Below are 27617 nucleotides of genomic sequence, written 5' to 3' on the forward strand. Positions count from 1 at the left end.
GCACATTTTTGAATAAGTACATAAAACAGAGTCACGCGCAACCTTCGCATATCTCCGTGAGCTTTCATAAGATTCACTTCGCAAGTATCACATCTGCGTCTAAATTTCTACATGCACTCTGTTGACAATAATAACAAAAGACCAAAACTTACAATGTGTAAAATGTGAAAGACTGTCGCATTTCGAGACATGCCTCCCAAGCACATACATTCAACATCCATCGCTCGACATCAATGTTCAAGGTGAGTAAACAAACTACTACTTCAACGTTAGACAGTGTAATCGTTATGTTGACACTGTCTGATAGTTTTAAACATTTATGTACAGAACCACGACGACACTTAGCGGAGTACAGACGTTCAGCAAGGTCAAACAACCGTCATTTAAATCAACATCAGTCAGTCTGGTAAGCAGAACCTCCGACAGAGACGAAGTAGCAAATATTGGAAATGTTGAAAATATTCAATTGGTGCCCAGGGCAGAGTAACTCATTTGAAAAATGACCTCTGGCCAGCCTTATAAAAGACAATAAGCATTTATGACCAGTGTTTGACAACCTGTGAGGCAAGGTACCCACATTTTACGTAAGAATCATCTCACAGCATACCACCAACCATGTTGCAAGTATTTATTCACGTGTATCATTAGCAACGGGTGAATGGATATATCGGTTTATTGAACCTTTGTCTATCTAATGGAAACAATTTTTGCTTTGCCGATCAATATACATCACTGGCAGAAAAAAAACGATAGTTGCTATTATTCATTCATTCATCTTCCTAACCGCTTGATCCTCACTAGGGTCGCGGGGGGTGCTGGAGCCTATCCCAGCTGTCTCCGGGCAGTAGGCGGGGGACACCCTGAATCGGTTGCCAGCCAATCGCAGGGCACACAGAAACGAACAACCATCCGCACTCACACTCACACCTAGGGACAATTTAGAGCGTCCAATCAGCCTGCCATGCATGATTTTGGAATGTGGGAGGAAACCGGAGCACCCGGAGAAAACCCACGCAGGCCCGGGGAGAACATGCAAACTCCACACAGGGAGGCCGGAGCTGGAATGGAACCCGGTACCTCTGCACTGTGAAGCCGACGTGCTAACCACTGGACTACCGGGCCGCCCTAGTTGCTATTAATGAATCATAATTTCCCATTCTTTTAGCCTGTGTTTGATTGTGCCACACTGAAGCAAACCAAATTGCAGACCAAGGACAATAAATATCTTCTTTGGTGGAATTAGACATTTTTTTTTTCAACATCCCTTGTTGATCTCTCACAGCCCGTTCATGTGCCACGGTGCCACGGCACCCCGGTTGGGAATTACCACGAGACCTAGCACCATTCTGTACAGGAAAAATGCTGCAAACGTGATCCAAGTGGTCAGTTCCAAGCACAGCACAACGTCTGTTTTTGCACTTATCCTTTCAATCGTGAGCCAGGGCCCAAAGCCACAGTCTCAATTCAATTAACAGGCTTGAACCAGGAAGAAATGCGGTGCGTTTATGCATGGGCGGTCAGTGTGTATGATCGCATGGACTGTATGCGCAGACTACCAGTGCCAAAGAACACAAAGCTGAGGAAGGGGTCCCTGGTGATGATTTCACCAGACAGAGGAAGCTATACACCACATACATAAAAATATTGACACGTAGGTCCATTAAGTCAACAATCAGGGGTAGTTCTCGACTCCCTGAATCCTAATTTTTCATCGTCTATGGACAAATTGGGCAATTCGTTTGTACTTCAGCTCACCATACTTAACGTAAAGGTCAGTCGCAATGAGGGTTGCACTTAAATTTGATCAGAATACGAAAAAATAAATCGATAAAACTCCTTAAATCTGTATTAAATGTATAGGAATTGGACTAGCTCAAGCAAGACATAAGGTTCTCCGTTTTGAGTTCCATCCCTCGGGCAGACACATCACCTGAATTTCAACATAAATCAGACTGTTGCGTTTTCCCCTACGGAATAGGTTTGACCACGAGGTATGTGGGAATTACTCAGCTCACACTTTTGTAATTTTTTTTCCCTTTTCCTTTTAATTGAGGACTTCAAGCAAAAGTAGTGTTAACAGTAAATTGCGACATTATAGAGCAAAAACATTGCAAACGTAACACAGTTAAAGCAGACAACATAAAACCCACAAAGAGAAAAAAAGCAACGCTTTTTACCAGTTGGCTGTACAACGGGTCAAAATGTTGCGACTTTGGGTGGCATTTGCCTTTCAAACCAATCTTGGTCACTTTACATGCACGGACCTTTTACAAGTTTGCTAAGATGAATTGTGCCTTCATTATACCTCTTAAGTGACATCTCAGAAAACACAACACAGACTCTGCCGTAGTCTACCTAGCTGACACATATAAAAGAATCCAATGGAAAACAAAAAAAAAACGGCGGGAATTCAGTGTCGCTTCTTTTTCCATGTGAACTCTTATTCCCACCTGCTTTGCAAACTAGTTTGTAACCTCGGAACGTTGTGTGTTCGTACCATCTAAAAATTAAGATCCCATCATACTAATAGGTCCGATTATTTGTACAACAGCCTTGTACAAATTTGGATCAAAGTGTGATCGCATCTGAGAATTTGGCCGGTGTGTCAGTCTCATCTGGGCTGCTCTGGAACGAGTGGGTTGGACTTTATAAAACAAATGGTAAAATTACCCAACGACCCCCCCCCCACCCCCACATGGCACATGCCTTTCCAATGAGGCGATATCGAAATGTTTGGTTGAATATTTGAGGCTAGCCCGGCGATATGGACACTGCAAAGAATGGGCAGGGGATTCAACAGCAGAACTCCAAGCCAAAGAATGGCTCGCAAACATGTTATGGGACTGCGGCCATGAATGTCAACCGCATGTGAGTGAGAGCTGACACATCTATGTCAAGAATGCTGGCACTCGGAACACAGAGATGTCGCGCGTGTTTTACACAACGTGAGCCTCAATGAATGCTCGGGGATCCCCCCGTTCAAGCACAGTGCATGCAAAAAGATTCATCATGATAATAATTCCCCCTTTTTTTTCTGACCAATGCCAGAAAAAGATCTGGTCATCTAATTTCTTTTAAGATTATCTTGACAGATTAGCCTAGAGTGTGAAGTTATGTTAAGGGTGTTTTTACCCAGAGCAATTTGCTTCAAAAAAGTGCTGGGCGGATGAAAGGGGTTCTATATTTAGGATTAAAAAATAATAATAATTCAGGTGCCACGTTTACAAGTAGGGGTGGACTTCAAAAATTGAGGACCCAAAACATCCCCCAAGTCTTAACAAGTCCACCACACAGGAGAACACACTCACTACACAGCCTGCATTAAATTCAGCAAGGGCATATGTAGTTCATTAGAGATTATCAGTGTCTGGATAGCCCACGTGATCTTTGCCACATGGCTATGACCTCACCATGTATGAAGAGGACCAAGCGCGCAAGCAGAGTTTGTTCATACACATCAGATGCCATTTTAAGAAAAGTTCACCTGTTGTCAGTCAAAAACCTTGACGACTACTTACCTCTCTCTGAACTCCTTATCAGTAAAACATGTGTTCTGTTGGAAGTGCCAGAGAAAACAGTTGAACAGGCACTTGGAAAGATTGAGCATTGATAGTCGGAGCCAGAAAAGACTTGAGGAAATCTTTCTCGGCTCCGAATGATCCTACATGTCGTGTCATTGTAATTCAGAAACCTAAATAATAATGGTCATTCCAAAATAAAATGCAAAATAAAATCTGGGGGGGGAAAAAAAGAAACCAGTCAGGCTATAAACAAGTAGCAAAGGGGAAAACCGTCAAGGGTTATTGCACAGAAACATGATGGGAGGTAACTGCAGCGCGGGTTGATGTTTAACCAGAAAACTGGACTGTTGACTGTGATAGACGTTTAATGGCAGTTATGTCGAACGGTTTATGACAAACTGCTGCACCTCTTTTTTTTGACACGTGCTCTTATTGCAATGACTGCAATCAACCAACAACTTGTGACTGCAGCACCAAGCACAGACCTTATTCTCTATGTATATTTTTAGCGGGACTATGTTAAACTTCCATTGTACAGAAACAGACTGAAAAAGAACTCTCGATGACATTATTTGATGTTCTTAGTAAATAAATTGATCTTTAAGTATTTGGGGGGCTTGTGCGGAACCAATTGGTTATTCGCATCCCTTGAAGCTAATTATCCTGCCATTGATTCAGTCGAAACTTCATTTGCTGTTGAAGAAGTGAACAGGACATCAGGGATGGGAGGTTGAGCTACATCCACAAAGACGATAAGGGACAACTCCAACAGGAGAAAAACCTGGAGGGAAAACGCAGTTCAGGACATTCAGAGAGATTACCCGATCTCATGAAAAGTATTGAAAACGAACAAATGATTGATTACAGTAGCAGCCTGTAAACAACGCCATGGAGACAATTGCCTTTTTACCGCAAAAAAAAAAATAAATAAAAATGTCTCAGCCCATTTGAAGTAACCAAAACAGCAGCACCTACCAATGCACATGTTTATTTAGTCTTCCTGATATGCAAGTTGAAGAATAAATTCTTATCGCGTGCGTAAAACATTTCCCCGTCAACCGAAATAAAAATCTCCATTTGCATAAATGCCGGCCAAAGCTTTCTATATTTCGATTTTACACATATATTCAATCGTTTGTTTGTTTTTTACATTTAGTAATGCACAAGTTATGAGTCATCAGTTTTGAAAATAACAGATGACGTTGAATGAAAAATAAGTATCCAAATATTACAAAATCATACATTTTAGAGCCATACCGTCATTAAATAAGCGACCGTGCCCAGTCCACAATATTTCTGTGCAGCTCAGAGGTCTATTCCAACTTTTTCCTGTGAAGTCCTGATTTTCCTTGACATGCAGCACTCTAGACAACATCTCGGGAGACAGGGAGGAGCTCAGATAAACACACTTTTCCAGGACATCATCTCTGGTTTTATATCTTTCAAAAGGCCGACTGACAATCACACAACAACAACAACAAAATCCATTCTTTCCCTCCCACATTCTACTGGGAAACGATGAGGTAAGTGGGAGTGGAATAACTTGGCCATAACTTTGGGCTTCTAAAAGACCGAGCTTGCCGAGTTTTCACTATTTGCCTCTGCGTGCGCTCAGAGTTTGGAATCCGCTCTTCCTCACACTTTAGTTGAAAGGTCCAATCACATTCCACACATTTTTGCCTCTTGTTTGCTTTCCACCTCGGGTGATCACAATACGAGAGGCCCTCGCTTGTCTTAGATCAGCACGTCACACCTGAGTAAGCTAGACATACGATCAATGCGCAAGACAAAAAACAGTTTTTATTTATGCTTTTATTTATTTTCCACCTGACTTTAAGACGCATACGGTGGAATTCTAAAGTAACCAAACTTTGGCGTGTGGATGTAATCATGTGTGGTAACTCCAGAGAACAACAAAAAAGGCCTCAAACGGCTCGCGCAGGGTAAGCGCATCTCAGACTTCAGCTCAGTAAGCATCTAAGACAGGGGTGGGCAAACTTTTTAGCTCAGGGGCCGCATTGACTTTTAAAATTTGACAGAAGGGCCAGGTCAGCACGAGCTATGGTACATTAAAAAAAACTGCATTTGTTGACAGTCCATATCAAACATCAACAGAACAAAAGCATGAAAGTACGGTCTTCATATACTTTTTTAAAATGACAAGTGTTGTTGATGACCTATTTTAGCCTGTGCATCGCTGCAGATGGGTTATGATCAGACCAATAGAAGTAGAGCGATACAGAGGTACTAGGTGGTCGAAAAGATTGCCCCCCCCACCCCCGTTTTCTGCAACTTCAAGTCATTGCGCCACCTGGCGGTGAAATGCCTGTCATTACAAGTCCAATTGAAATGAATGCAGTCATTAACATCGAACCTTAATTGTGGACCAACCTTCGGCGGGCCGGATTAAAAAGACCAACGGGCCGGATTCGGCCCACGGGCCGTAGTTTGTCCACCACTGATCTAAGAGGTTACTTCCACCAGTGTGTTTTTATTTTCAGACTGCAGACCCAACTCATTACTCAGTTCTTCAATGGAATAATCGATAGGACAATCGATTCTAAAAGGTTTTGATCGTGAGAGTCACAATAGACACCTGCGTCTGCTCATGTAACCTGACCTGAAGTGTCAATCCAGCCTCACAAGAGGTTGCACCGAAATGTTTCACGGCCGCAGGTATGCAAACACAATATTTCAGACAAAAAAAGTGGACATGCGGTTTTTCAGACTTGCCAGGTCCCTTGTGACTGCACAGCTGAGGTCAGGGTCCTGACATGATATGCAAACCTGACCCTTGTCGCTGCTACAAGTTCAAGGTCCACAAAGGCTAATTAGGTGTTGTTATCACTGGCCTGTCTGCGGACTATTACATGAGCTCCCTGGAATAAAGTAACACTGAAACGTTTAATTAAACATTGATAACCTGTCCGTTTGCTCTCAGTCAAAAGGGATTCCAGTCCGGATTCACCAGCCCTTCTGTCAATAATATTATGCAACGCTTTATATGACGCACTAACCCTTGATTCTTAAAGGACTAAACAAGTGAAAGAACCACATATGTAAGGTAAGTAGAGCACATTGTCGATGTGGTGAATCTCTCCATGACCGCACGTGAGACTGTGATTCATGAAACTTCAAGTGTGAAAGGCACCGCAGCTATGTTGTCACATCAGCTCGGCAGTATGACGTTGTCTGCCTATGGATGCAGAAATATGACATGTAAACATAGTGAACTTGGCAGCAATGGTGGATAAAGTCCATGTATTTAATTGTCCAATAATTTTTTTTATTAATTTTTTTAAGGGGCGGCCCGGGTTTATTGAAAAAAAAGAAGAGGAGCTATCTGAAATTCCTCCATCTATTTGTGCTGTATTACTGATAGGCTAAAAAAATATTTTAATGACTTGGCTTGAACCAGTGTTGCTCGAGACTTACACTTACTTGAATTACCAAAAAAATGCTTCAGACAATTTGGATGCAGTCTCTTCTTCTCTGTATCAGATTGGGAGACAAGCGACTCGGACTCAGGGGCAAAACCATTTCATGGGGAAACCCCAACGATTTATTGTGTTGAAAGCAATTGCTCCTTTCCGACAAGAATTTTAAACGTTGCGCCAGATTCCGGCACCAAACAACTCATTATCCAATTGGGTGATGCCATACTGCGGTGTGAAAGCAGTCAGTGACAAGAGCAGAAAAAGATGAGATTGAATTTTGGTGCTAATGGGGAGGGCGGGGGTGGTACATCCACGCCGTCCAATTTCCATGCTACTTTCAACCAGATGGACACAGGGAGGGGTCAGGGATCAAAGAGGTGGACTCAGCTGTGTAACGGGACAGCGGGGTGTTAACCGAGGCCAAACACAAAGCCACGCCGGGGAGAAAAATGAGAAGGACAGCGCTTTCTGATTTTGGAGTCCTTCATGAGGCGAAAGTGGTCTGTTTAGTCAGCATCTCTCACAGCAAGGACACACGCAGTGTCATCACTGGCACCAAATCAGGCACAGTATCTGGCAGCCACGTCGACTAAAAATACGACGAACCTGAGAGGTCGCTGCTCATTTTCTCTGTTTTGAAAGCACCCCGTGCGGAGCGAGACTCAAAACCTGATGGTCCCTGGGAAGCTCAGGCCTGTGTGTCAGGAAGGATAGGATGGTGGCTTGGCTGGAGACTGGCAATGGCGTTCTACCGCTCATAAGACACGTGACAAGTCGTGTCTTATGTTATGGACATGTTATGGATTAGAGGTTTCGAGCTCACATGCAATACACGCAATGGGAGCACAGAATGACGCCGGACTGAACAAGGTTGTGTTTGCTCACTTTGCTGTAATGTCTTATTTCGCAGATACCATCATTGATAAGATTGCGCAAATAATGACATTGCAGTCGATAGCCAATTTGGCATCAAATGCAAAATACCAGCCGCTTTCAATCCACTCAATCATATCGGTGGAAAGTCTACCTCAAAAGATTTTAATTGTATGGTAATTACCTTTACATGCCACATGGTGGCAGCACTTCAACGTAATTCAGAGGCACCAATATGCCACTAGATGGCTCTATTGTTTTGGTCTACGTACAAAAAAAAAACAAAAAAAACTGCAAATAGGTGAGTTTTGTTTCCGGTGAATATCCGAGTATAGTTTTCAAAATAAAGGAGCAATTTTGTGAATGATGAACCGTGAATTTTGACACCACACTCACACTGAAAAAGGGATTCAGAACATTCAGACATTCTCCTCTCCCTTTAGTTTTATATAAAGATATAAACATCCCCAGCCCCCCCCCCCCCCCATTTCAACAAAATGCCACCAAATGTCCAGATTCATGCGCAAACATCAAGGCTTATTTTGAACCATTACGACAGGCATTATGGAATTTGCGGTAGCAAAGAGCCTACTCACCATTGTTTACCTTCAGTAACAGCTCATTGAAACATAGAATCACAGTCGGTCCAGAGTGAAACCCTTCAGTCAGAGCTGAAATTATATACACGCTTCAGAAATAATAGCAGTGTAAGTTGAAAAAAAATGGCCACGCTCAAAATAGTTATCATAGTTTTGTTTTTTCCTACAAACCAATGCACTGGGAACTCTGCATAGCCTATTCCCATTCAAAACATATTTGATGTTCAGTATTCCCCAGTGCATTAGCAAGAATGGAACTTGAACTTTTGTTTTAAACACACTATGTTTACTCAGAACACAATTGTAACCTAACTACTACAAGCTTCATCTTTCTAAATTCCACTCCTGAAAAAAAAAAATCGAAATTGCCATAAAAATGTCATGGAAATCTCAGAATTCCCTGAAGCCGCATGTTTAATCAGATGCACAACAACTGCTGCGAGTTCTTTTCTGGCTCATGACCAAGAGCAATTCAATTAACTGAAGACAACACAAAGTGAAACAGAGTAGAAATATCTATCAATCTGAAAGGGTAACAACATTCGTCATCCGCTCATGTGCAGTACAAAAAGCAAAAACATCAGAGCGCGGTCCAGGAATTTGAAGTTCTCCTCTGTTCAGAGACACACCCTTGAAATATGCACGAGTCTCCAGTAACATTCACCACTGTTACAGACACAATGGCATCTGCCAACTGGACTTCAAGGCAGCAAAAGGCGAACACTCACTCCCGGGCTCGACATTCTTTCCCTCTTGGATCCTTTTTACGTCATCCTGCTAACCAGCAACAGTGAAAATCAAACATCTTAAATGCTTGATTTGGCTCATCAATAGGCTGAAATTCCCCAAGGGGAGCCCGGTGAAAGTTTATACTTCTTGACTTATGAGAGGAAAGTGGTCTCAAAGAGGGAACTGTGCTGTACCGCTTCGACCTCCATCGAGTGGTCTGAGCATTAAAAGCTACAAAAACATCCAGCTATGGCCCATGACCTTCACATTCCGGAAAGCGTTGCCAACTCTCAATGTGAGTGTAAAATAGAGTGACTCACGAGTCAACACATGCAGGGTTAATACTTTGTTGGACATTTTGGTGTTTGGATATGTCGCGTTTGATTTTCTTGTTTGTGTGTCAGTTTTTTGTTTTTTTTTCTGGTGACCTGGGGATGACAATTAAACAGCAGTACATCGTCGCTCATTTGCACGAGATGAACAGTCAGTACGAAATGGAATTAGATAATTTCTTATAATGCTCGATCCGTTGGGTTATTTTGTCACGTCACAGCCACACCGTTAGGACAACATGAGAACAGTTTCAAATATTGGGGAAGAAATGCATCATGTCTTCCTTGAGATAAACTCAAAAAGGTCAAACCTTCACTTCCATTGGGATTGGGGCATCTTTACCGGAACCAAAACATACGACACAATTTTTTTTCTGACCAGATCTCTCAAAAAGTTCACACTTTCTCATTGTTCTTTTACGAAGTCGCACATCTTCCCATCGTTAAGACAAGCTACGGCTGTTAAAACTCTGTAAATATTTGACACATGGGAGCAGCAAAGAAACTAACCGATCAGTCGTGACTGGTGTTTGCCGACTTTCCTGGGGGGGAGAAAAAATGGCATTTAAAATAAAATAGCTTGTGATCGGAGGGTGCGGTGAACTAACATAGAAGCGAAGAAACCATGTGAGGAATGAGCGAAGGAGAGACTATGAATTTCCCAGCAGACAAGACAAACCCTCCTCCTTCATCCCAGCAGGAGATAATGGTGTTCATCTGTCTTCTTGCCCTCCTTTCCACCCCATCTCTGGACCACTCGTCCACATCAGCTGTGAAGTATCAAACAGCCCCGCTTCTCTCCACTGTGGTGTGTAGCATTTGGAATGGGAGGGGTTTTGGGAAAACCAACAACAAAAGGATTTGGTTATTTTGGTGACAGCCAATCATAACTAGAACTGGATTTATGAGCTGTGCCTCTAAAAATAAGAGGATATTTACAGTTCTTCAAGGAGGGATATGGTGCTTTTATTTTCCAAAATATGTACTTTTTAATTCAAAACAAAATCTGTGTTTTACTAACGTGTTCTCATTAAAATATGAGTATAGTGCACTTTCCGTTTCTGATTTCTGGTCTTGCTCAATTGAGCATTCTTTTGTGCAAAATATTTGCAAACATATGCTTTTACTTTTTGAAAACACAGACTGAACCAGTCACTGGGCATCACTATTCAAGTGGCTTCCGCTCACAGGAGCAGAACACTGTGGGGAAAAATATTGACACCCTCTGTAGTTTGTGGAGACCAGTGTCTCATACACTACACTGTGTGTATGTGGGACATTAAGAATCGTCACCGAACACAAATCGACCACAATGCCAGCACGTCAACAACTTCACCGAGCAGTCAGGTACTATTTGTGCCAATGAGGAGAAGTTAACATGAGCTCATGCTAAGTTGCGCAGCCAACAAAACTCAATGCAGCTCTGCTTACCTTTGGGCTTAGAAATGAATACAGAGGTGGTGCCTGCATGATGGTTATTCAGACAATGTACTCACTGGAAAGCAGTTCAAAATCTTCACTCACCCTATTTGATCAAGTAATGAATGGAGAAATCTTGTGCGAGGGTAATTATGCAAATGTAAAAAAAAAATGTAACCCCCACCGTTACGCAGAGAGGTACAAACAATAATACGAGCTTTATTGCAATTATGGTAGTAAGTACCTTCTAAATGTATACCGAGTGCCAAATTTATACCGTCTACTGTATTTACCGCACACCTTTCGTGTAACCTTGGGCGAGGAGGATAAATCGTATGGCTATTGTAGCTATGGCTAGCCTATCTTGCTTGCTAACTTTAGCTCTACCACGTAAACTACTGTATGCCTGAGTTTCAAAGAGATTTTTTTTTTCAACAACTTACCAGTTAAGTCATAGGTGTCAAACTGTCCTGCATGTTTTCCAAGTCTCCCTGTTGCAACACACCTGATTCAAATGATCAGATCATCAGCAAGCTCTGCGCAAACCTGACATTGACCCTGTTCATTTGAATCAGGTGTGTTGCAACAGGTAGACTTGGAAAACAGGAAAACATACAGGACAGCGGCCCTCCAGGACACAAGTTTGACACCTGTGAGTTAAGTTTAAATTGCAGGCGGCATTACGTCTTCCTTGGGAGCAATTTATCTCCCTTAACATATTTTCAATAGTCACTTCATAATTGCATACCACGGTGGTCGAAAAGAAGGCTAAAATTATCATGCAAGACAATTACACAGTTTTTAAAATGTGTCTCTCTTAGTCACATGACACATAGAAGAAGGGTCCCTTAACCAATGTTGCTATTGGAGGTATGTGTCTGTATGGAAGTATTTGTGCCATCATGGTGAAACGGTCTATGTAGGCCATTAAAGAGTTCAATATTTTCCATAGGTCACTTTAATACCAATCAGGACAGACAACAGAGGTCAGCTTGTGGGATGCACCCTGAAAAAAACTAAAAGGAGAGAGGAAAATGACATTGAGTGCCTGCCGCTGTATTTCATAACAGATTGTTTATTTCACACATCGGCAGGTCTTGACTGCTGACGCTGAAATATTATCGAACTAGGCTGCCGAATCACTTCAGCTCCGCTGCTGCGGCTGCTCCTTCCGCCGGTAGACTGCTTAGCAAAACATATGAGACATATTCATTCTGGCACATGGATAATACAGCGTTCCTGTGCTTTTCTACAAGGTTAGCCACACAAACTCAGATATACTAAAACAGATGCAATGGTACATGTCCAATGTCCCTGTGAGAAGAGCTCATTGACAAGGGCGGGAAAAATCAACGACCTGCTTTCCGACGCAGCGCTCTGTCTATTCCATGAGATAGTGAAGCGTGGTGGTGGGGAGCGGCGGGGCACAGAACCGCAGCGGGAGGAGAATGGGCAGAAAGCAGAGGGAAGTGCTGCTATCTGGATGTGTCATGCGGAGAGCAGAAAGAGAAAACTGGACAGATAGCTTTGCTCCAACCATTGGTTCCAATCGCGGCCTTGTGGCAGCTCTTGTGTTTGGTGTTGGTTTGTTTTGATGCTTTACATTTCATCAACGGTTCACTTGTTTTGAAGAATGTCAATGTTACTTTAAAACTGACTTTTTTAAGTTTAAGGGGACATATTGTGAAAAATTGGACTTGATATTGTTTGTATACTAATGTCACGTGTGAAATTAAAACGCCCGATGAATCTTTTTATCTGCTTATTTCTTAAAATGTGGTATGTAACTTCTCGTAAGGTAAGCAGACCTGCATTGAGTCTGCAAGGCCAATTTAGGAACTGCAGACACAACAACTGTTGATTGCTTGAGGAAGTTGTCCAAGCAGTGGAATGTTTATGAGTGCAACAGCGGTTGCTTTATGCTCTGTGGTTCTTGTGGAAATATTTAATTTTAATTATTTTAATGTCCCACAAGAAGATTAACTATTTGGGGTGGGGGGGTTGTTTGTTTTAACAAACCAGATTGACACTTTCAATGTTTTACTGCATTTTGGAATGAATTTCTAGTTAACTTGTGTGTGACAGTTGTGAGTGAAAATATAAAATCTGTGGGGGACATGTGTCAAATAGTTAAGTACATTAAATTCATATGACAGAGGTTATTGTTTTGAAATCTGAACAAATCAAAGGTCAAGTGGCCTGGTTGAACTTTAAGGCTCTTGTGTGTGACAGTACTTTGAAAATAACAGGCTAAGGAAAATCTGCTTTGCCAAAATAACATTTCAGAAAGTACTCCATTCACAAGGCACAAGAAGACGCACCCAGTTGCCATCTTGCTTAGTGTATTTCTTTTGATTGCTTAACTCATTTATGGCTGGTTGGTGTTTGAATGGCTCAGCACTTTTGCGTCAGCAGTTCTGACGTTTGAATCTCAGCTTTGTCCTCACAGTACTACTATGGCTTCCTCCCACTTCCCCAAAATATATTGGGTTTTTTTTCAAATGTGGAGTTTGAATAGTATCAGGTCACTACGGTAAACTAGTGGTTAGCATGTCTGCCTCACAGTTCTGGGTTTCAAATCTTGGCTCCAGATAAGACTATGTCACTTTTGCCACTGAACCAAGGACAAAAAAATGAGCGAAAACCTTGTAGTCAGTGTGAGAGTGGTATAAGAATCTATTTATTGTTTGATTAACTTTAATGGACAATGACATAATACTGACAAAGCCTTTGTGGCAATAAAGGTTGTGTCAAACGTTCTTTGTTGTCTTGAAGTTAGCGGCATTCTGTTCAACTAAGATCCAAATGTACAAACATGCCCATTGTGTGTCCCCCCAAAACCAGCACAGAGCAGCATCGTGCAAGGGTGTGTCCACGCAGACGTTCCACTAATGTACGCCGACAAAAACTTTACATCAACAAGCACACACGAGGGCTGCAACAGTGACTTTGTTCATCTACAACAAAGTGCTTTCACGTATCAAGTATTATACAATATGCGTCATATTTTTGTTTGGTCATGTGTCTTTGGTTTTTGGTGTGATTAAGCTTTTTAATGATGTACATTAAACGTGCTCTGGCTCAATAAAGTTTGCGAAAGAAACACTTTAAAGTGTGTCAAAATGGCAAGAAACACATCAGCTTTGGGAACTGTCAAATTCTTAATTAAACCAATGATTCCCAACCAGTATCCCTCAGGAAAGAGAAAATAGGTCCGAAAGCAATGACATATTTCCTACAAATGCTCTCTCATATCTCTCTGCCATTGACGTAGAGTGACAAGCAGAACAATTAAATGCCCTATTGCCCTTCCATTACACTTGTGTACAGTATCATCATCCATCCATCCATGATCTGAGGCGATGATCCTCAAAGTCAAGCAATTCATTGCTGTATACTTGGTGTCATGTGTTGCTACAGTGCTTTTTAGAAAGTAAAAAATGTTGAGGAACAACCTCACAAAGTGTCTTGATCAGGTGTGGGGAAATGAATCTAGTATCTTTATTTAATAATAAACAATCTATATCAAATATAAAAATATATACATGAATCTACATAAATCAGCATGGATTGTATTGTATTTAACACAACGAATGTACAATATATTTGTTCGTCAGTACAGTATATGCCAGCGACGTTATAGCGACACGCAGAACAATTAAATGCTCTTCCGCGAGATGCAGCAGGTACATAATTTGCGCATCCACATTTTGTGACGTTTTTCTATTGTAAAATGTTTGCCTTACAGCGTGCCAACATGACCAGAAAAGCGTCCCATCTTTGCGAATTGACAGATGGTAGAAAAACAAAACGTTATGACAATGTTCGTGGTACCTTCGGACAGCTCCAACTCCAACTCGGCCAACTTGGCCCGGACCTCCACCGGCAGGGTCATCGCGACAGCCGGCGTGGGCTCCAGAGTCACGGTCAGCAGCCCGGCAGAGGTTCTCTCGGCCATCCCGGTTCAAAAAGCACAGATCTATCCAAGGGATTGCTTTTTTTTCAAGCGGAACAAACAGAGCCACGATCCTCTGGGAAAATACAGTTTCGGTCACCGGTGTGGTGAGAAAACAGGGTGCGTCTCGAAGTAACAGCGGACAGATGTGCAGGAAATCTCCGGCGGCGTCATGACATGGCACGGCTAGCCGTGACGCTAGCACGCGCGTGGCTGTTACGTGTTGCCACTGAGCGCTTTAAAGGTAATAGTGCGGTGGTGAGGAAACTGTTGTCTTTCCCCTGCGGCGACATGGGCTGCGTCCTGCAGTGACTGCTGCCTCACTTCAACTGGGGCGAGAACTCGTTCAACTCAACGATCGGCTCGCCTACAGCGCAGACTACGGTGAGTCGTAGCAACAGCGGGCACCTGCTTCTACCTGGTGGGACGTCACTGCCCCCTGTAAGGCCAATTTAGGAACTGCAGACACAGCCTGCCTTGGAACCGAATACTGAACAGCGAAAGGGTTCACAGAAATACCGTCTAAAAGAGCAATTGGCGGCACGCGGGTACACACGTGGCCCCTTGATTAAATTAAACACACACACACACACATATATATATATATGTATTTATTTATGTATTATTTATTATTATTATTATTATTTATTAATTAATCAATTAATAAAGAATGTAGGTGCACACCACGTGCAGTTGCTCATCCCCATAATTAACCGTTGTTGTTTTGTTAGGTTTAGCAGTCTTGATTTAAGTTTTATTTTGATTGCCAGAAAGTAATTAGAATACACTGGGGTGCAAGCAGCCTCCAGGTAGCACGGTTGCTCAGATTTGTGCTCTAACTGGGAGGTAATTGATTCTCAATACCCAAACTCAGAAAGCATATTGTCTTAATTTTGAATGGCAATGAGCTCGTGCACACCTGACTGCAATTATGAAGAGCAGCTTCTGATTGGTGCAGGGGACTGTCCTTAAAAAAGGGCCAGTGTGGTAACAACACCAGCAACAGCAGGACCAAAGGAAGAGCTCAAGTTGTGAAGCCAAGCCAAGCAAGCAAGACCCAGGGAAAGACCACATTCACCAATGGCTTGTGACTTGTGTCTGAGGTGACTTTTTTTCTGCTCCATTACTGGCTTTGTCTGTGACTGTGTTGTTTGTCAATGTCATTTTCTCTCTCTTTCCTCAGGGTGCTTGTACTCTTGCTGCTAGCTTTTGGCCACCTTGAAAAGGGTAAGCATCTGTTAATATGTGCACCTGTTAAACTATAGTAACATTTTATTTTTGCTTTAAGGACGTAGTACTCTGCATGGAGGTTTTGCTTCCCCTAGAAGCCAGCCAAATAGTTGGTATGCACAGCCATACAGTCAACTTGAGTCAGATATGTTCTATTGGGCTCAACCCCTACGCCAGCAACGCGGTGCAAGTATGTCAGGGGATGATGCGAATCTTGGTTCTGGCGAACGGTCTGTCCCCCCAATTTGCCCCATCTGTCCTCGTTGCCCCGAGCCACTCCCTTGCCCGCTACCTGGCCCTTGTCCTACTCCTTACTGTAAACCTGGCTATCATTCTTGCCCTTGCTCGCCATCTTGCTGTAAGACCAGTCGCAGGTGTCGCACCTGGCATCATTGGTAGGCTCCTCCATGTCTGAGCAGGTAAGCTGAACTGTCGTAAGCTTATCAATATGCTGAAACATCTTCAATAAGTTGCCTTTTCTTGTTTGCAGGTTATCGTCCAGTGATGGTGTGTGCGCTTCTTTCTGCAGTAACTATTAAATCTGTGAAATGGACTTGGTGTCTTGTCTTCCCTTGATTGCTGGACAACCATTTTACTGCAGCATTCTAAAATGACACTGGTCCTGTGTGTCCTAGATTGCAATGTGAAACTCAGACCTTGAGGACTATTCCACTTTAGAGTAGCATTGAATTTTCACAAGCAGAAAATTTTGAATAAATGGGCCTTTGAATGCTGCATTTAAGTTTTTCCTGCTGCAATTCATTGTGGCATTTAGTGAACTTGTCTCTGGGTCACAGTTTTGGTGAAAGTCAGACCTGGGTATTGCTATCATGAATAGTTTTTGCTCTAATGCCGATAAATTACAATCTTCTAAATGCCAAAATGGCTTTGATTTGTCATGCTCTTGTACACAGCCATGGCGACAACTGTTCAAGATTTTTTTTTTAAAGCTTTGTTCTTGCCATCAAAGCAGATTGTTTAAGTAAAAATGTATAACCCAAGTTCCATGGATGGGCCGGACAGCACTAGTAGCATTTTCTGTAGTCCTGTCTCATTGACCTAGTACTCTATTAAACCCTCTGAATAATTTTTTTGCCGCACATTACAGATGTTCTGAACCCTGCTTGGAGGACCACAATGCTTGTTTGCTCACTAGGAATATGTAGTTTGACTTAAGTACTTGGGAGGTGTTCTTGAGCTAAATTTCCAACTACAGTGCAAACAAATGCCATACATGGACCTTGGGCTGGATTAAAGAATTGAATAAATGCTCAAATGGATTCCTACAGTGATACCATCTTTATTTTTAAGGAATGTCTTTCAATTAAACAGCTTTAACTAAATTAGTTTTAATGTTCACCCAACAATGAAATATCACAATTGGACTCTTCCAAAAGTTAGGGATTTTTGGCTTCGAACCAGGACATTTATTAGGACACCTGTTGTGAATTTTATGAAGCTTCCCATTAGAGAACAGCAATTCAAAAAATAAATAAAAGTATGGACACATTTAACAGTTGGACATGTGCATTCAAAAGCTTAGAGGAAGTCAGAGTTCACCTTTAAAAGGTTCAAATGCATTTTAGGCTCATCCTGAAATTTCACCTCAAAGCCAAACATTACTTTTTGTGAGGAGTGTATATCCCGTGAAAAGAGCACAATCCCAATGACTACTTACCACTTGAAAATATATAAAACAGACCATGAAAACAAATGTACCCTTCCATATCCTAGTCAAGTAGCATTACACAATGCACTAGCAATACTTCAAGAGATCTCGCAATACTTTGCGACTGAACGCAAATGTTTTTTTCCCCTTCCATGTCCCTTTTGGGGCTCCGTAGTCTCTCAAGACAGCTGGATGTTGAAAATGATGGGAATTTAGGTGATAGGGTCACTGGATTAAAAGGAACGTTTTCGGTAAGGCATTAATCCAAAACGCTGTACAATATTGAGCTAGTCACCCGATTTGATCTTTGTCTAAAGTGTTTAAGGCACTGCCATTAGTGATCTTATAATTGCGACTGTTCTCAAACCCATTTAAGAGGACCAAAAAAAAAAACAATTCAATTTTAAATTTATTGACTGCTGCAATGAATGTAAACTTCAGAAGGACCAATACCTGGATGCAAGAGAAGGGGGGGGAGGGGAGACATTACAGTATGCTTTTCAATAAAACTTAAAAATATTGACCTTACCTGCAGACATGACGCAGCCTACCAAGGATGCCAGTTGAGACACCTGCGACTACGCTTGCAGCACTTTATACTGCAAGGGCAAGGGAGATGATTGGGCACGCAGTCAGACTGAGGGCACTGTTCAGGTAATGGGCAAGGGGAAATTTCAGGGCAATCAGGACAGAGAGGACAAATCGCTTCCACTGGTTCAATGGACCATCCAGCAGACCTCGGAACTACAGCTGCCTGGGACAAACTTGCACTGTGCTGCTGCCAGCGGTGGTCGTCGTAAGGTTGAACCACATGACCCACAGGCGCGAAAGCCAAATACCGTATGCCGGCTTCATTCTGCAGGAATCCAGCTGCATTGGACTGAGCCTGACTATATTGTGGATCCCAACTAGCTGGCAGACTTCTTGGAGAACTCCCAGCTGAACCAAAAGCAGGAGCAAGATCACCTTGTCCAAAACTATGTCCTAATAAGAGGAAGCATAGTATGACGATAGTTTTGCAATCGAGCAGATTCACAGAGACTTACCCTTTGCATGGGGTCCAAAGGCTAACAGCCAGAACACAAGCAACCTAAGGAGAAAAGATGACAGAACTAAACACCAGTATAAACAGGAGAAAGAAAATAAATATATTACCTCACACACAAGTTGCAAGCCATTAGTGTAGTTGGTCACTCAGTTCTTTGGCTCTGCAACTTTGCAGCTTGTTCTTTCTTGTATCCTGCTGTTATTGTTGCTGTCAAACCACTGGCCCTTTTTAAGGACGGTCGCCTGCAATCGGCATGTTCCTCTCGATCATCGTAATCAGGTGTGTCGGGATTGATTCCAAATGAACGAGAACACTTTATGAGCTCGGCTATTAAGAAATGATGCCCTTACAGTCAAAACACATCTCTCAATTTGAGCAAAGAGATGATAGAAGGCATCGCAAAAAAAGAAAAGAAAAATAGATGTGTATGATTAATAAAATGTGGTGAGACCGCCGAAAGTGAACCACGATATGGTGAGGGTTGGATTCATGGGAAACAGATTTATTATCCAAAAAATCTTTCTATTTTATTACACATTTTATAATTTTATTGTTTTGATTTTTTTTTCAATTGATTTATCATGGGTGCTATTTAACAAACGGCAACAACATTATGGTAGTTATTTTGTCTGGCTGTTTCTGTACAATTTACATTTCAAACTGATGAATTTACTCGATTATGCAGACATACTCTTTGAATGCGCTGTTACAGGACATTGTGTAGCAAAGAATAGTACTTTGCAAACTTGGGTGTTTTTTGAAAGCAAGTCACAATTTAAGGCACCAAGATTGATGGGGAGAAATAAATGTATAGGAAAGGCAAATGTTGCACATGAATATTGGTCTAAACAAGCTCATGTTACAATTTTGACGTATCATGAGACACACACACACACAAATAAATAACAACCCACTCTATAAACTAATTAAAACTAAGTGGGGGGGAAAAACAATCGTCAAACAAAACAAAAACAAAAAAAATGATAAATCCAAACTGACCACAACCCTCCATCCAACACGCAAAACATTTTTTATGCAGGCCATCATCAGCTGTTTCTTGTGAGCAAGTAGTTCAAAATGTGGTGATGTGAACAATAAAGTGAATTTGGCTCACTCTAAAATGGTGAACATGTTTTGGGGAGGTTGAGTGTCAATCAATACACACATTCATCAATCTTTATTTGTAAACACAACACATTTTCAGGAATATATCTTAAAAATATATATTCACTTATTTAGGGGCTGCAAAACCATTATTAGCCTTCGAAATACATGTGCCGACATGCTTATTTCTAGTTTTAACAATCCCAATTCAAGAAATCTGGCCAAGTGAAATATTCTTTCCGCACAGACAGATAAAAACTCCACTTGTTTTGGTTTGTCACAGCACTTTGAACTTGTGACAAACAAACAAAAAGACAGAATGTAGACAGATACCGACCACTATTCCTGTTTGATTAAAGAAAGTCAGGCGGCAGATTGAGCAGGCAAAAGTTGACACTTGGGAAAACCAGAGTGTGACTCCTGGCATGTTTTTCTAAATTTCCCTTCTGAGTGAATCTTTGGCCACACACTGAGCAGGCGAAAGGTTTCTCCCCAGTGTGAGTTCTCATATGCCTTATTAAAGTTGTCTTCTGATTAAAGGTTTTACCACAAACGGAGCAGGCAAAAGGTCTCTCTCCAGTGTGTGATCTAGTGTGCCGAATCAAACCGGTCTTCCACGTAAATGTTTTACCACAAACTGAGCAGGCAAAATGTGTCCCTCCGGTGTGTGTTGTTGTGTGTCTTCCCAGTTGCTCCTTATGAGCGAATCTTTCGCTGCAAACGGAGCAGACAAAAGGTTTCTCACCTGTATGCGTTCTTGTGTGCCTTATCAAACCTGTTTTCCAAGTGAATTTTTTGCTACAAATTGAACAGGAAAATGGTTTCTCCCCAGTGTGTGTTCTCATGTGCCTTTTCAACATTGACTTGCTGAAAAAGGTTTTGTCACAGTGAGAACATGTCATGTGTTTTTTGTCAGTGTGACAAGTCGTACCATCTTTGGAGTGTTCATCATCATCACTGTCAGAGGAGTGAGATGTTATGGCATCACTATCTGACAGTGGAGCTAAGTGGTTGTCTGCTTGTGATCCTCCATAGTGGTCTCCATCATCTTCATCTTCACTTTTCAATGGCAACTTGTTGATATTGGTTTCCTCCAACACTTGAATCTTCTCTCCCTCCTTACTGACGCTGTGCTCCTCCTCTTCCTCTTTAATGAGAGGGCTCTCCTCCTTTTCTTCTTTCATGTGGGGGGGCTCTAGGTCCTCCTGCTCCACCCTGGAGCTCCACTCCAGCTGCCTAGGATGAGGATCACCAATATCTGCGGGAGACACGAAGGCAAGCACACATGATTGGGAAAAGTCACGCTTCGCCCAGGCAAGTCACGTTATGATGGAAGCTGTGATATGGACCCACACCTACGGTCAAAAGGTGCAAATAAGTTGAATTAAAGATGGGTAAAGTTCATAAAATTACTCATATCTGGAGGGGGAGAAGATTTGGAAGAACTCAATGAAAGTGGGCCGGCCTGTTTTTATGCGTGTGCATGCTGTTAGGATATCATTCCTCTCTGTTAGTTGGATTTGAAAGAAACAATGTAGAATGGTGTTGAGAGTATTTTCTGCTTACTGTGATTACAATCACCTTTGGTACCCCCTCACCCCCACCACTTTTAGGACCCCTCCAGAGGACATGTCAACATCAAAAGAGGAACTGTTATCTCTAGTTTCTGTGTTGCAGCTATTGAGGGACTGTGCCTTACTATGAGTACTATTGATCCCAGTCTCTTTCCCGAACATTTGTTTGCACACTTAAAACAACGTATGTAGTGTTCAATTTTATCTTCTTCCTCCTTGGTTGATTAACGGCCCCCCCAAGTGTCTTCTGTTGTTCCGCCGCACCTTGGGTCGGTCCCTGATTGCTGTTACCCCCCCCCCCCCCCTCTTATCTTAGAATGTATGCACAGCCGGGGTTCTGGAACTTGCCATCACACCAAATGGTGGGTTGTGGTGGTTTGGTCTCACCTCACCACTCCCAACTTCTTCCAGCCACACCGGGTCAGATGACATGTTACTTTCTTTGTTTCCGTGATTTGCATGAGAGGCATACCTCCCCGCCTCTCATTATCATCCCCGCCTCTCATTATCATATTGTTTCTATATAATCTCACGAATGTGTTCTTTTGCGCTTCCTGATTCAAATCTGGACCAACAAAAAGCTGCTCGCCAATAAAATTGAAAAATGATCAAACCTGTTCTGTGGAACACAACTTCACGTTGCTGCTCGTCCTCTTCTTTGGCTCCATGAAGTTCCTTATGGTACTCATCTTTCACACTTTTTGCACACATTTTCACACGATAAACACTTGATGTCTGCTTTGCGACGTTTCGCGAAATACCGCGGCACGCTACAAAGCGCGCCGATAGTAATATTTTTTAATCACTAGTGGTCAAGCTCGGAGACCGCGCTGTGTCGCTACCTTATTTTTGTTTGTTTCCAGGAGACAAGAGCGAGAAGGAAGAGTGTACTTCCGGTGAACGACGCACCGTCAGCACATTCCATCGCATTCGTGCCACCTGCAGGCGAGGAGGTCGTAGAAGAAGCGTGTTAAACTGCTTGTACATGTAATGAAACATCATTTAGAAAAGCAAGGCATATTACGAAGATATTATTCATACGAATGGGAATGTATTGGTTACATAAATAATAATACATATACATTCGACTTTTAAATTGATGCTTTTTATAATAATATAAAAACGAAAACACAATACCTGGAGTTGATGTGGGTTTTCAGATGAAACACGCGATAGGTTAGACTTTCCCTCATCTTAAGGTTGATTTCCTCAGTTTTCACATAACCTACCACTTGAGTGACCTTTGTTGCAATTGACCTCTAATCAGTGCATCACAATAACTCGTCGTTTTGAAAAAGCTGTAGTCGGATTTCCACGCCAAGACTCAGGCTCCAGCTGTCCTATCCAGCCTGATCAGATGATAGGCAAAATGTCTTCAGTGATAGAATATACAATGACCAAAATGAAAAATAATCTTTAATCCAGAAATCTCAAGTAAAATAAATTCCTGCTGGATGAATTCACGTATTGGTAAAGAACTGAGACAAACACAGAAGCACCGTATTTTATTGAGGGCAACAAACACCTACCACAAAAAGTCAAAGATTATCTTTCATATTTCAAGATCATTTACAGCTGGTCTTCTCATCAGCACAGGTTCTACTCTTTCTCATCAATGTGTAGTCTTGTGTGTGTTGTCAAACATGTAACTTAATTGGAAAAAACATATTTTACTGCACACTCTGTATAAACGGGGGGGGGGGGGGGGGACAGAGCATGAATCTGTTGAACCAGTCCTGTTGAATCAATTCCTTTAGGTTGCACATTGCGCAGGCAAAAGGTGACCTTTAGAAGAATTACTGTGTGTACTTGCATGAGTAACTAAATGGGCTTTCTGTGTGAACCTTTGACCACAAACTGAGCAGGAAAATGGTCTCTCCCCAGTGTGCGTTCTTGTGTGCCTTATTAAACTTGACTTCCTCGAAAATGTTTTATCGCAAACCGAGCAGGCAAAAGGTCTCTCCCCAGTGTGTGTTCTTGTGTGCCTTCGAAAATCTACCTTCCAAGTGAAGATTTTGCCACAAACTGAACAAGCAAAAGGTTTCTCTCCGGTGTGTGTTATTGTGTGTCTTCCCAATTGTTCCTTGTAAGTGAATTTTTCATCGCAGACCGAGCAGGCAAAAGGTTTCTCCCCAGTATGTTTACTTGTGTGCGTTATCAGATTTGTCTTCCCAGTGAATCTTTTACCACAAAATGCGCAGGCAAAGGGTTTCTCCCCAGTGTGTGTTCTCATGTGTCTTTTCAGCGTTGACTTGGTAGCAAAAGTTTTGTCACACTGAGAACATTTGGAGCGTTTGTTGTCAGTGTGACTTTTCAAGTACTTATCATCATCGGTGTCCGAGGAGCGTGACGTTACATCATCACTATCCGATAGCGGTGCCAAGTGATTGTCTGCTTGTGATTGTCCACAGTGGTCTCCATCACCTTCTGTTGTCACGTGCCGACTTGAGCTGCAGCCTGGAGTTTCCGCCACCCTGGTCTCCTCACTTTGACCCTTGCCTTCATCATCTTCACTCTTCAAAGAGACAACGGTAATAAGCAGCTTGGTAATATCCTCATCCTCCTCTTCCTCTTTAATGTGGAGAGGTTTCTCAGTCTCGTCTTGAAAGTTGGAAGGTACTGACTCCACCTCCTTTACTCGGTAGAACTTTGGCTCCTGCTTCTCAGGACAGAGAGCTTGTAATCCAGAATTAATGTTGCAGGCTGAACCCATAGGTTTTTTTTTCCTAGCGTGTGTTCTTCTGTGCCTTAATAAATCCGACTTCATAGTGAATCTTTTACCACATACCAGGCAGGCAAAAGGTTTCTCCCCAGTGTGTGTTTTTGTGTGCTGTATTAAATCTATCTTCATAGAGAATCTTTTCCCACAAATTGTGCAGACAAACGGTTTTTCGCCAGTATGTGTTCGTGTGTGCCTTATTAAATCTTTTTTCCAAGTATATCTTTTGCCACAAACTGAGCAGGCAAACGGTTTGGCGCCTGTGTGCGTTCTTCTGTGTCTTGTTAAATCTGAATTCATAGTGAATCTTTTACCACAAACCGAGCAGGCAAAAGGTCTTTCCCCTGTATGTGTTCTTATGTGTCTTAATAAACTTGTTTTCCTGGCAAAGATTTGACCACAAACTGAGCAAGCAAAAGGATCCTTCACAGTGGGTGTTCCCCCCTGAGTTGATGTTTTACGACAAACCGAGATGGAAAAAGGTTTCTCTACAGTGTGTGTTCTTGTGTGTCTTACTAAGTTTCCCTTTACAGAAAATCTTTTACCACAAACTGAGCAGGCGAAATTTTTCTCCACAGTGTGTGTTTTTGTGTGTTTTTTCAAGTGTCCCTTCTGCTTAAATGTTTTATCGCAAACCGAGCAGGCAAAAGGTTTCTCCCCAGTGTGTGTTCTTGTGTGTCTTATTAAATCTGCCTTCCAATTGAATGTCGTACCACAAAGTGAGCAGGCAAAAGGTTTCTCGTTAGTGTGTGTTCTCATGTGTCTTTTTAAATTTGACTGATTGAAAAATGTTTTGTCACACTGAGAACATTGGCAGGGTTTCTTGTTGGTGGGACATGTCGTTTTAGCTTCAGGGTGATTATCATGATCACCGTCAGATATTAAGCTGTCACAGTCAGGAGCAAAGAGACAGTTTGCTGTGGGTCCTCCATGGTGGTCATGGTCATCACCTTCTTCATTTTCATCATCTTCATCATCATCTTTTTCACTCTTCACATGGTCACCAGTCAGTGTCAACTTGGTGATATGGTCACCATCTAACCCTTGATTTTTCTCTCCCTCCTGACCGATGCTGTGTTCCTCCTCTTCCTCTTTAATGTGAAGGCTATTCTCTTCTTCTTTAAAGTGTGAGGAATCTGGCTCCTCCTGCTCCACCCTGGAGCTCCACTCCTGCTGCTCAGGATGAAGATTTTCTTCACAGACGTCCGCAGGAAACAAGAAGACAAAATTATGATTGGTCTTTGTTTGCAAAGATGTTAACTCGGTTTCTGTGTTAGAACACATAGGGTGAATCAAGGTCTTGTATGTGTAATTATTTATGTAGAAATTATGAGTAGAATGGGAACATTCCACTTTGACCCTTTCTTCCACCTGAGTCACAACCGCCTCTTCTTCATCTCACCCCACAAGATTCAGTATGGACAAGTATCTGTTAGTAAATCTTGCCTTTACATCGTTTTTGTGTCACCTTGATGAGTCACAATCTAGGTCAGCGCATCCTGCTTGGGACTGTTTCAATATTGTGTTGCAACGCCCCATGTCCACACTTTTTTTTGCATTGTTCCGCTGCAAATAATTATAATTATTATAACTATGACAATGACATGTGGATACTGAAGATTTTAGTAATTACAAGAACTTTGTGAAATAAGCAACGCATTATCCGGCAGAAGCAAAGGGGTGCCAATGTTTTTGGCCATGACTGTAACTTACTGTGTGTGTGTCCACAGAAATTACTACAACCTGGGCTGCCACCTGTCAATCACCGGAAATTATGAAACGAAAATCGAGCTGACGCCACGTAAAAGAAAGCTATGTAAACTATAACACCGTCAATATCATGGAGGAAGAATGCCGATGATAGGGGGAAAATGGCAATTAGACAACTGAGAGTGAGACAAACCTGCTCCGTGTAACACAACTTGAGGTTTCTTGAAAACAACATTCAATTGCCACTGTCGCCCGTTGTCGTCTTTTGTTCCATCAAGTTCCTCCTCGTACTCTTCTTTCACACTTTTTGCACACATTTTCATTTCAAACGACGACCACACAGCTCGACACTCACTGAATCACTGCATGGCGATGTGTCGTGAAATTCCACGGTAAGCTACAAAGTGCACCGACAATGAAGTCATCAGTCAGATTGTTCTAGTACTCTGTATATTTATCATATACATAGAGGTGGAAAAATGTGATCATGATTGCGAGCTTGTAGACCCCGTCGTTTTGCTAGCTTCTTTCTAGTGTTCATTGATGACAAGCGGAACATCGAATTATTTACTTCCGGAACACGATGTATTGTTAGCCCATTCTAGTGCGTTATTGCCCTCAGCAGGCGAGAACGTGTCATTGCACGCTCAATCTGAAAGCAGAACAGCTGTGATCGATTCAATTTCCGAGAAAGATTGTGCTTCATTCCCCTCAAAGGGAGCCCTCGATTCTGGGACTTTTGTGCCATCGCCATGGTGCCGCCCAGTGTTGGTGGATGCTGAAACAAGAGCTGATTTCATACATATCGCATACCTGTATACACATTTCCGTCAAACCACAAAGTCCAATATTCTTTACAATTTATTGAGAAATTCAACATCTCACCAGCCCGCGTGTGTCTCATGGTTGCTCATCCAATATGGATTCCTGTCAAAGTGTGCTATCTTTTACCACAAGTTGAGTATTAATGTATTGAACCAATTCCATGTGATCTATATTAAGTTACGGTGCACACTGAGCAAGCAGATGTTGACACTGGGGAGAGCCAGTGTGTGTGTGTCTTGTATGTTTAACTTAATGTGCCTTCTCGGTAAATATTTGGCCACAAACCAGTGTGCATTCTTGTATGTCTTCCTGGTGAATGTTTTGTCACACACTAAGCAGGTAAAAGGTTTCTCCCCGATGTGTGTTCTTGTGTGCCTCAGTAAAGTTGTCTTCCATGTGAATGTTTCATCGCACACTGCGCAGGAGAAAGGTTTCTCCCCAGTATGTGTGTGTTCTTGTGCGCCTTATTAAATGTGAGTTCACAGAGAATAGTTTAACACAAATTAAGCAGGAACATTCGTTTGTCGCCAATGTGTGTTCTTCCATGCCTTAATAACTTCTGTAAGTCGAGGGGTTCGTTGTTTTTCAGTGGATGGCTCTTCTTTGCGAATGACAGATGGAGAGATGGAATCCTTCAATACAGTTTATTAAAAGGAGAAAAAGAAAGAAAAAAAAACGTTTGCAACGCAGCACGTCCGAGAACACAACCCCGGAACTAAAATCACTTCCTGCTTCTCTTCCAATCAGAACCTATCAACATAAAAAACGTCTAAGCAATTATTAAACAACAAAATATAATTTAGGGATGCTTAATATGAAATAATATGATGCTCAAACATAAAGTTATCATTAATAATATAATACAGTATAAGA

The 27617-nt window shown here is 42.1% G+C and overlaps 3 protein-coding genes and 1 long non-coding RNA gene across 8 annotated transcripts in view; 1 reads left to right on the top strand and 3 right to left on the bottom strand.

The window, feature by feature from the left end:
• Positions 1–14894, bottom strand: part of dip2a (disco-interacting protein 2 homolog A) — a 75688-nt gene extending 60794 nt beyond the window's left edge. For all 5 annotated transcript variants that reach the window (XM_052081435.1, XM_052081434.1, XM_052081432.1 and 2 more), the window contains exon 1: positions 14745–14894. In XM_052081435.1, the coding sequence (XP_051937395.1) occupies positions 14745–14868 (124 nt within the window). In that variant the 5' untranslated portion in view covers positions 14869–14894. The remainder of the gene's footprint in view (positions 1–14744) is intronic.
• Positions 14895–15108: 214 nt separating this feature from the next.
• On the top strand, positions 15109–16648 carry LOC127611177 (uncharacterized). Its single transcript, XR_007965256.1, has 5 exons — positions 15109–15249; positions 15824–15968; positions 16049–16092; positions 16154–16514; positions 16586–16648. It is a non-coding gene; the product is annotated as an uncharacterized LOC127611177 (long non-coding RNA).
• Positions 16649–19974: 3326 nt separating this feature from the next.
• Positions 19975–22363, bottom strand: LOC127611156 (gastrula zinc finger protein XlCGF7.1-like). The gene is made up of 2 exons (XM_052081524.1): positions 22105–22363; positions 19975–21174 (listed from the first exon to the last, which is right to left on the bottom strand). Exons 1-2 carry the CDS (start codon positions 22199–22201, stop codon positions 20270–20272), a joined length of 1002 nt encoding a protein of 333 aa, XP_051937484.1. The 5' UTR covers positions 22202–22363; the 3' UTR covers positions 19975–20269.
• A 602-nt stretch (positions 22364–22965) lies between these two features.
• On the bottom strand, positions 22966–26481 carry LOC127611124 (oocyte zinc finger protein XlCOF22-like). Its single transcript, XM_052081463.1, has 2 exons — positions 26113–26481; positions 22966–25402 (listed from the first exon to the last, which is right to left on the bottom strand). The coding sequence occupies exons 1-2, from the start codon at positions 26240–26242 to the stop codon at positions 23244–23246; spliced, it is 2289 nt and encodes a 762-aa protein (XP_051937423.1). The 5' UTR covers positions 26243–26481; the 3' UTR covers positions 22966–23243.
• Positions 26482–27617: the final 1136 nt, after the last annotated feature.

The sequence above is a fragment of the Hippocampus zosterae genome, chromosome 12 (genome assembly GCF_025434085.1).
Source record: "Hippocampus zosterae strain Florida chromosome 12, ASM2543408v3, whole genome shotgun sequence".
In the NCBI taxonomy this organism is placed as follows: Eukaryota; Metazoa; Chordata; class Actinopteri; order Syngnathiformes; family Syngnathidae; genus Hippocampus; species Hippocampus zosterae.